Source organism: Urocitellus parryii, chromosome 7 (genome assembly GCF_045843805.1).
Source record: "Urocitellus parryii isolate mUroPar1 chromosome 7, mUroPar1.hap1, whole genome shotgun sequence".
In the NCBI taxonomy this organism is placed as follows: Eukaryota; Metazoa; Chordata; class Mammalia; order Rodentia; family Sciuridae; genus Urocitellus; species Urocitellus parryii.
Genome location: NC_135537.1, coordinates 169,202,443 through 169,210,792, shown reverse-complemented (window position 1 = coordinate 169,210,792; position 8,350 = coordinate 169,202,443). Strand labels below are relative to the sequence as shown.

Below are 8,350 nucleotides of genomic sequence, written 5' to 3'. Positions count from 1 at the left end.
GACTCCTGCTTGGCCTATGGAGCACAGGCTCACTAAATATATGTGTATTTTGTCCCGTTTTGCCTCTCTTCAGGACAACTAAATCTACATATGCATATCACCTGGCTTTTGTTTCTGTAAGTTGTGGCGGCTTCAGTGTCACGGGCTAGAGAAGCAATCTAGCTGTTTCTTTCCAGTTTGGTCAAACTGCATAAAGTTCACTTTTCCTTTTCTTTTGCCTCTTTCTTATGCGGGCTGCAGCCGAATCCAACCAGCCAGAAAACAGGCAGGGGCCCTGGATCGGGTTGCGGGTAACATTAGTAATGCCACAAAGTCAGGCCACAGAAAGGCTTCAAGACACCGGCCCTGGGACAGTGGGTGCTCTGGGAAACTGCGGCCAGCAGCCTTGTCCGCCCCTGTCTACCGGGCAGCAGAAGGCGCATTGGGGTAGCAACCCTGCCCGACCTCTCATGCAGGTCAGCTCCGTGGCAAGCGGCCAGCCAAGGCCACTGACAGCGATTGCCCCTAGCCCTCCTTGCGGCCCCTAACACTGGCCTCGCAGCCTCGCGGCGGGGCTTGGCGGGACCGCGTGCCGCTGCCATCTTTCTCCGCGGGCTGTGCGGGCGCGGGAGCGGCCCCTGGCGGCGGGAGGACCCCGCAACCCGAGGGGGCACGGGAGCCGAACCCAAGGTCCCTGCCCTGCCTCCGGGGTCGCCCCAGTGGGGTCTCTCAGGCTGCGGGGCCCACACTGCGCGGGGCGGGAACAGGAGCTGCCGGAAACCTGCGACCACGAGGGCCAACGGGCAAACTGAGGCAGCGAAAGGCTCAGGCAAGCTCGAAGGGGCTGTGCCAGCAGCGTCGTGTCCTGAAACCAGAGCCTACACTGGTCCCCGCAGGAGAGGGCGGTGTGGAACCTCGGGCTCCTGTCCCCACCTCTCTTTTCTTCAAGCGCGGCTGCCCACGGCCCGGCGTCGTCGAGAGCCGGCAGACGGGGCGGCCGGTCCCTGGAGCCCGGCAAGCCCGAGAGGCTGCGTGGGGTCGGCGCGGGGGGCAGACAAAGGCGGGGGAACGGCGAGTCGGAGAAAGACAAAGCGCAGAGGGGGGTCGGCGGCGGCGCCCGGGCCCCGGAGGCGGCTCCGGGCGCGGCGGAGCCAATGGGCGGGCGCGGGGCGGGGGCCGGCGGGGGCGGCGCCGCGATAAGGCGGCGGCGGCGGTGGCCGCTTGGGGACCACTGGCAGCGGCGGCAGCTCGCGCCCTCACCTTCCTCCCACTCGAGGCGGCCCCCGGAGACCGACCCCCGCCCCGCGGCCCAGGCCGGGGCCCGGTGAGACGCGCGGGCGCCCGGGGGGAGGGGCCAGCATCCGGCTCTAGGGCCCAGGCGCCGAGGTGGGGGACGAGGGCCGCCTCTGCCTCCGCCCGCGGGGTCCCAACGCCCCGCGACTCTGTGCTTCGCTCTCGCCGTCGGCCCCGAGGCTAGTGTCTGCCTTCAGGGCCGGTCCCCAGCGAGGGTGGGGCCCGCGGGAGTCCCGGGTCTGGGGTCTGCTTCCCCGGGTCCAAGGTGCCGGGGCCGACTTGGGGCTGCGGCGCGGCGGGGCGGGGCGGGGCGGGGCGGGCGGCCGGGCCGGGGCGCTGTCCAGGGGCTGGGTGCCTGGGCCCCGCGCCGGGCAGCGTGCGGCGCGAGTCAGGCTGGGGCAGCGGGTTTTCGCCGGGCCGCGTCCGCCCCGCCCTCCCCTGTCCTCCCCTCACCCCAGGAGGGGTCCCAGTCTGCGGAGCGCACGAGGAGGCTGCGCGGGACCTTTTGTGCCCGGCCGCTGCCCCATAACTTTGTTCTTTTCCCACACATGGTTCCACTCCAGGACCCCTGCCCCTTGGGGAGCAGCGTGGGGGACGGGCAGGCAAGAGGGTGGGTGAGGGGCGGAAGTGGCAAAACCGAGAGCAACAGGAAATGACTTAGGGAAAGTCCCAACCACAGCCCCCCAGCCCCCTGCCTGTAAACACCCCCACCCTGCAGCCTGGAGAAGGCTCGTGGGGCCCCATCGACTGACTTCCCCTTGCAGAACCCAGCCGGTGCCGCGTCTCTGCCTGGGGCCTCCATCACCTCCGACAAGCCATGTTCCAGGCTTCGGGAGCCGCCCAGGCCACCCCCTCTCATGTAGGTGACCAGCCGGGTGGGAGGGACGAGGGGAGAGGAGCTGTGTGTTTGCCGGGCACCCTTTGCCCCCTCTTGACTGCCCCTAGGTCTGGGCTGGGCCGCCTCAGAGCCTGCCCTGACTGTCTGTCTCTCAGGAAGCCAAAAGCAGCGGTGGCAACAGCGCTGTGCAGCGCTCCAAGGTAGGGCCCTAAGGGTGGGTGAGGGTGGAGGAAGGAGTGGGCGCTGGCCAGGCTCCTGGCTGAGCGTCCCTCGAAACAGTCCTTCAGCCTGCGGGCCCAGGTGAAGGAGACTTGTGCCGCCTGCCAGAAGACTGTGTACCCCATGGAGCGGCTGGTGGCAGACAAGCTCATTTTCCACAACTCTTGCTTCTGCTGCAAGCACTGCCATACCAAGCTCAGGTGCGACCCTGCCCTGCCCACCCCTTGCCCTGCCTCTAGTCCTGACCCCGCCTGACCCTGTTGCTCTGCTTCCGCAGTCTGGGCAGCTATGCCGCGCTGCATGGTGAGTTTTACTGCAAACCCCACTTTCAGCAGCTGTTTAAGAGCAAAGGCAACTACGATGAGGGATTCGGCCGCAAACAGCACAAGGAGCTCTGGGCCCACAAAGAGGTGGACCCCGGCACCAAGACAGCCTGAGGCCCCTCTGACCATCCACTCCCTCAGCGGAGGGCCTGGAACTGGGCTGTGGGAAGGGCGGGAAAAAGATTCTCTGGGTTTGAGTAGGGGGCAGGGTGGGAAGGGGGAGGCTTGCTCAGGCAGAAGGTTCCGGGGCAGGGCTCTGCTCCAGGATTCCTTCCTTCTCCTTCAGTGGGGGTCAAGGGGTGGGAACCAGGATTGGGGTTTGCTCACCCTGCTTCCTTCAGCCCACCCCACCTCACCACATGGCCCCCTGGGAGGCCGCCAAGCCCAGCTTCCCTTTTTAGGTGCCTTTTCTCCAGCAAGGAGTCAGCATGCCCCCCTCAGGGTCCCAAGCTCCCTTACTGCCACCTGGGCCATGTTGGCCCCCATGTCTCCCCATCTACCTCTGTCCTTAGCCTGGTCCTGAGCCACAGACTGGGAGGAAGGAGAGTGAGAGTGTCACCTGCTGGACCTCAAGGATGCCACAGCAGCTGATGGGGGAGGGAATGGGGAAGTAGAAGGCAAGGCAGGGCCCACTGCCTTGGGGCTGGGACCCCCTTGCACCATGAAGCTAAAGTCCCCGCCAGGCTGAGCGCTTCTGAGACCTTCGGGGGCCAGCAGCAGCCGTGCCCCCTCCTCTCCCTCATTTCTGCCTTCTGACTGTTGTGATAACCCTGTTTTAAACATGTTTAAACAGATCCTGACTCTTATTATGTGGCCTGTTGTGGGGGCTCTTGTGACAGGATGCCCATTGACCACAGGGAGGGGAAGGGGTTCAGGGTTAGCCCAGAGCACTCCTGGCTTTGATGGAGGGGCAGCAGTATCAAGGAAATACAAGCTGCTTGAGAAAAGGGGTGCTCTCTGCTCAGCCAGGGTGCCGCACAAACAGTGTGATTCTGTAACTGCAACTTCACTCTCCCTTGATCTTTGGGTTGGTTGACTTCCCAAGCCCATGGCCTCACATCCACACCCCTGTTCTGAAGAGAGGAACCAGAAGCATCAATGTCATCTGGTTGCCTTGCTACACCTGGGGGGCAGGGCCCAAGGCAGAACCCTTCAGCAGAGTCTAACCCCTTTCTATGGGCTGTTCCCAGCTGTCAGCTCCCCAATCCTATTCCTTTGCCTTGGAAATCTGCATGGAATGTGGGAACCCACAGACCTGGCAAGTGTTGCTAAAGGTTTCCTTTTGTCCCTCATTTTTGTGCCCCTCTTATTGCTATGTTCTGGGGAGTGGGGCAACCACAGCTACCCCTATCAGGTCATCCAAGGAGAGTTTGTCAGCTGTTGTGAGCCCAGGCACACTGAGAGGCGACAGTGTATATATAGCAGAGAAACAAGGCAATCTTGGAAGATTGGGTTCTGCTGCGCAGACCCAGCTGTCCTGACTTCTCCAAACTGCCTGTGGGATAGATAAGGTGGTGGAGCAAGAGGATAGACACCTCTAGGACTTGCTGCCACTGCCCCATACAACTCAACTTACTAATAAGCAGTGTGTAGGAATTGGTTTCAATTCCTGGTGACAGATGAGCCACTGTGCTCTGTTGAGGTAAGCACTGCTCCTTGAGGAAGTAGACACAATGCTTAGTAAGCCAACAGCACCCAAGGCCTGGATCCTGGGAGCTGTTAAGAGCCTCACTCAGGGAAAGCCCAACTTCCTATAGTGAGGCCTCTGTTGGGGATAAGGACAGTCTCTGCTCAAAGTTAAGCAACAGCAGCAGCTGAGCCAAGGAGAGATGTTGGAGGTGGTTTCTGATAATGCCCTGCAGGATGGGTCCAAGGGGAGCCTCAAAAGAAGACCTTACTAGATGCCATGAGGGTCCCAGGAACTAAGCCACTGGTGATGTTTAGGTCAGAAAGGCCAACAGTGCCTCAGTAAATTGGCCCTAATTTACCACTTTCAGGAGAGGTCCTAGAAAGGGAGAGGGAGTGGAGGAAGGAGGGCACACTGAGGTAACAGTGGTACCTAACCAAGTCATGCCAAGGCCCCTCTTCTTGGCATCAAGTTCTCTCCTGCTTAAGGAACCTTGTTACTAGGTGCCATCCCCAGCCCCTCCCAGGCATACACCTACTACCCCCAACCAAAAGCACCGCACAGGACCCCCCTGGTATAAATGATCCCTTTTATTGTAAGTAATGCGTGACACTGGCCTGGCTTTGCACTGCAAGCCCTCAGTCAAGATACAGTCAAATAACTATGGCTGCAGGTTCTTCTGCACAATCCACAATTCAGACACAGACACAGAGCTGGGAGGGCAAGAGGGGCAGAAGGGTGGCAGCACACGAACTGGCCCAGCCCTGGCCCTTATGTGTGGGGTTGGCCAAGGCAAACATACCCCATGGAATGGTGAGAAAATGGTAGCATGGCCCCTTGCCATGGCAAGCCTGGGGCTGCAAGGAAACTGCCCTCCAGAACTTTGGGGCCCAGGCCATCCTAGAGTCCCAGAATTTTTAATCTTGATTAGTTAATAATAAAAAAAATAAATTAAAATTAAGCAACAGCTTGGTCCTGAGGATGCTGATCCAGCATGTCCACAGTTTTTGGCACAAAAGTCGGTCTTTTTTGATTTGGGGGGAGTGCAGGGTTTGTTGGCTTGTTTTAAAATTTTATTTTAAAAATAATCCCTGTGAGGTAAGACCCCAGGGGTAGGGCTCTGTAAGAGCCTGAACCTGGGTCATGCAGAGTAGCAGAGTCGTCTCACTTAGTCTAATCAGTGGCACCATGCTCTGTTTCCTCTTGGGAAATGGGGACTGGGGACAGGGTATGGGCCAAGGAGTGCTACAGCCATCAGGATGGAGTCCTGGAGAGGCCGAGCTGCCTCTTGGCAGCTTTGGTCAAGATGAGGGGCCAGTCCCCACCCTGGGCAAGGGCCGAGGTAGAGGCAGGAGCATGTGTGCTCACTGGCCTCAGAGGGCAGTGATGGGTAGAAAGTGGCCTGACAGAGGCCCCAGGGGAAAAGGGATGGAAGGGGGCCCAGGCCCAATTGGCACCGTGCAACACACATTCTGCAAAACCAGCTGCTTTCATTTTCTCTCTCTTGAGGCGTCCATCACCTGTAACAGTCTAGAATTGATATATAAAAACCATCAAATATGATCTGAGATATAAATTAACAAGTACAAGGCCTCACATTACATGATGTGAAAAGGCTAAAAACAGCGATAGAAACTACATTCATAAAAGTGCATCGTCAACATACAACGAAGGCTTTGGCTTGTTCTGTGCCCGCGGGGTAGTGGGCATGGCTGGCAGTGAGCTGCCTAGCGCTAATCCCCAGCTCCCTGGAGATGCCCATCCACGGGCACTAGCTTTTTTTTTTTTTTTTTTCTTTCTTTCTTTTATGATAACTCCCAAGGAAACTGGGTGTTGGGAGGGAGGAGCTCTAGCAATAGGCACATTTTGGAGGGGAGGGGCCGGAAGAAAGGACCAGCGCCCAAGCTGAGGTAAATATGGCCAACTCTAAGCTGCTTGGAGATACTGGCTCCCCACTGCCATTCCTCCCTCAGGGGAGGAACAAGAAGGGAAAGAGGCTGAGACCTCACAGGGATGGGCAAGGCTAAGGAAGAACAGAGCTGGTGGTTTTGGACACTGCTGGTTGCAGCACATGGGCTTTCCCTTCTACTAGATGGAGTGGGCTTGGCCTGGCAGGGACATGACTGACAGGCAGAGACAACCCCTGGGCTCTCCTGAACAGCCTTGCTGGGCCCACTGAGTTGTCCACCTTCCTCTCTGCTTCAATGAGGAAACATGCCAGGCCAGAAGCACAAAGGTCATCCCATCAACTCTTTAGAATCCAGCCCAAAGCCCAGGCTCACACAGGGATACTCAGAACCCAGAGGGCACAGTCTCCAGTTTAGAAACTGGATACAGCATAAGAGTGACTCCAACTTGTAAAACAGAGACAATTGCATTGACAAAACTGGGTCTCCCCCCTGAGTGGGGGCAGCCATGTCTCAGGCTCCTGCTTGGGGGTGCAGAGTCATTGGGGCAGGCAGGATATGTTCCTCCTTCCCTGAATAAGGCAGCATAACATTTGCTTCATTCATCTTTGGTAAAGACTAGGACTGGCAAAACTGACTTGGGCCTCTGTCTTCCCTCATTTGTGGGACACTGGGCTTAACCTCAGGCTTGAGTGGGCTCATCCAGCCCAGAGACACCCTGGTGATCTCCAGACATTGGGAGGAGAAACAAAATAACACTCTGAATGAAAATAACACTATTCATACCCTTGAGTCAGTCCTGTACCCCCCACCCCAGGCTTCCCAGTCAATGGCAGTGTCAGGACAACCCCAAGGGCAGGGCCCGCAGCTGCCTTACACTCTTTCCCAGCCCCTTCCCTCCACACTGAGCTTAAGACACTGGAGCTCTTGGGTCTGGCAGGCTGGGGGCTCCCAGTCCTTGAGGCTACAGCCATCCCATCCTAGCTGAGCCCCATTGGCAGAAGGGGCACAGACAAACGCTGGCTGGATTGCAGCTCCAAGGTCCACAGCCTGGTCTGGGAGAAGCAGCAACTTCACTGCGCCCCACAGCAGCCCCCGCCTGTGCAGCACGGGGCAGCCGGCAGCAGTGGCCTTAAGAGCTCAGTATACGAGCTGTGCAAAGTGGTGTGTGAGCAGCTCCTCAGCTGAAGGTCTCTGATGAGCCTCCACAAAAATGCGCCTCAAGAAGTCCCGGCCATGTTCAGAGATGTGGGAAGGCAGCTGAGGGTTGGTGGGCTGGGTGGCAATCTTGAAAATAGCGGCCATAGCTTCATACTCTGCCCAAGGTGGCTTCTCTGTCAGCATTTCCACCACTGTGCAGCCCAGGCTCCTGGAGAGAGAATCTCACGTCACCCCTTGGCCAATTCTAGGCTCCCAGCTGCCTCACCCACCTTTGTGAAAGGAGGTGTCTTCCTCAGATCACACTGAAGTACAGGATGTGCTAAGCTGAGGAATGAGACTCCTTGAATCCCAAGACCAGAAAATTTTGAAACACTCTTTGCTCTTATCTATACAGGCCTCATCAACCTGCACAAATCACTCACCTGGGTACTTACTTCTTCAGACGGGAGAAAAAGGAACCACTGGGCACTGACAGAGCTCCAAGTGGGCTGGGAATGTGTGCTAGAATGCTTGCCTTGCATGTGGGAGATTCTGGGTTCCATCCCCAGCACCATACACACACAAAACCCAAAACCTCCAAGATAATTATATTAATTTCCTATTGCTGCTGTAACAAATTATCACAAACTTAGTGGCATAACTACAACACATACTTATTATCATCCAGTTCTGGAGATCATCAATCTAAAATTAGTCTCCCCAGACTAGAGTTAAGGCATTCATTAGCAGGGCTTGTTCCTTCTGGAGGCTTTTGAGGAGATAATTCATTTCCTCACCTTTCCAGCTTCTAAAGAAGGCCCCCTGCACTTCTCTTTTTCTTTGTGTGTAAGTGCATGCATGCATGCGTGTATACACTCAGATCAACCTGAGCCTTGTGCTCTCCAAGCATGTGCTGTATTTTATAATGAGCTACACTCTAGTCCCACCTGTGTTTCTTGGCTCATGTACCTGCGTGGCTTACTCCAGCCTTGTGTTTTCATTGTCACACTTCCTATTTCCCACT

The 8,350-nt window shown here is 57.4% G+C and overlaps 2 protein-coding genes across 6 annotated transcripts in view; one reads left to right on the top strand and one right to left on the bottom strand.

Moving 5' to 3' along the window:
- The first annotated feature begins 1,203 nt into the window (after positions 1–1,203).
- Positions 1,204–2,849, top strand: Limd2 (LIM domain containing 2). 2 transcript variants are annotated; one of them, XM_026402267.1, is made up of 5 exons: positions 1,204–1,303; positions 2,037–2,131; positions 2,266–2,310; positions 2,390–2,529; positions 2,607–2,849. In XM_026402267.1, exons 2-5 carry the CDS (start codon positions 2,090–2,092, stop codon positions 2,764–2,766), a joined length of 387 nt encoding a protein of 128 aa, XP_026258052.1. In that variant the 5' UTR covers positions 1,204–1,303; positions 2,037–2,089; the 3' UTR covers positions 2,767–2,849. The 2 variants fall into 2 exon arrangements, with proteins under 2 accessions (XP_026258052.1, XP_077657113.1); XM_077800987.1 differs by having other exon boundaries at positions 1,204–1,365.
- Positions 2,850–4,866: 2,017 nt separating this feature from the next.
- The window catches only part of Map3k3 (mitogen-activated protein kinase kinase kinase 3), a 69,141-nt gene continuing 65,657 nt past the window's right edge, over positions 4,867–8,350 (bottom strand). For all 4 annotated transcript variants that reach the window (XM_026402262.2, XM_026402264.2, XM_026402265.2 and 1 more), the window contains one exon: positions 4,867–7,555. In XM_026402262.2, the coding sequence (XP_026258047.1) occupies positions 7,327–7,555 (229 nt within the window). In that variant the 3' untranslated portion in view covers positions 4,867–7,326. The remainder of the gene's footprint in view (positions 7,556–8,350) is intronic.

Coding starts and splice junctions, on each gene's coding strand:
- Limd2 (XM_026402267.1), top strand. CDS start 2,090: ATGTTCCAGGCTTCGGGAGCCGCCCAGGCCACCCCCTCTCAT. Junction 2,311..2,389: donor GCGCTGTGCAGCGCTCCAAG/GTAGGGCCCTAA, acceptor CCCTCGAAACAG/TCCTTCAGCCTGCGGGCCCA. Junction 2,530..2,606: donor CACTGCCATACCAAGCTCAG/GTGCGACCCTGC, acceptor CTGCTTCCGCAG/TCTGGGCAGCTATGCCGCGC.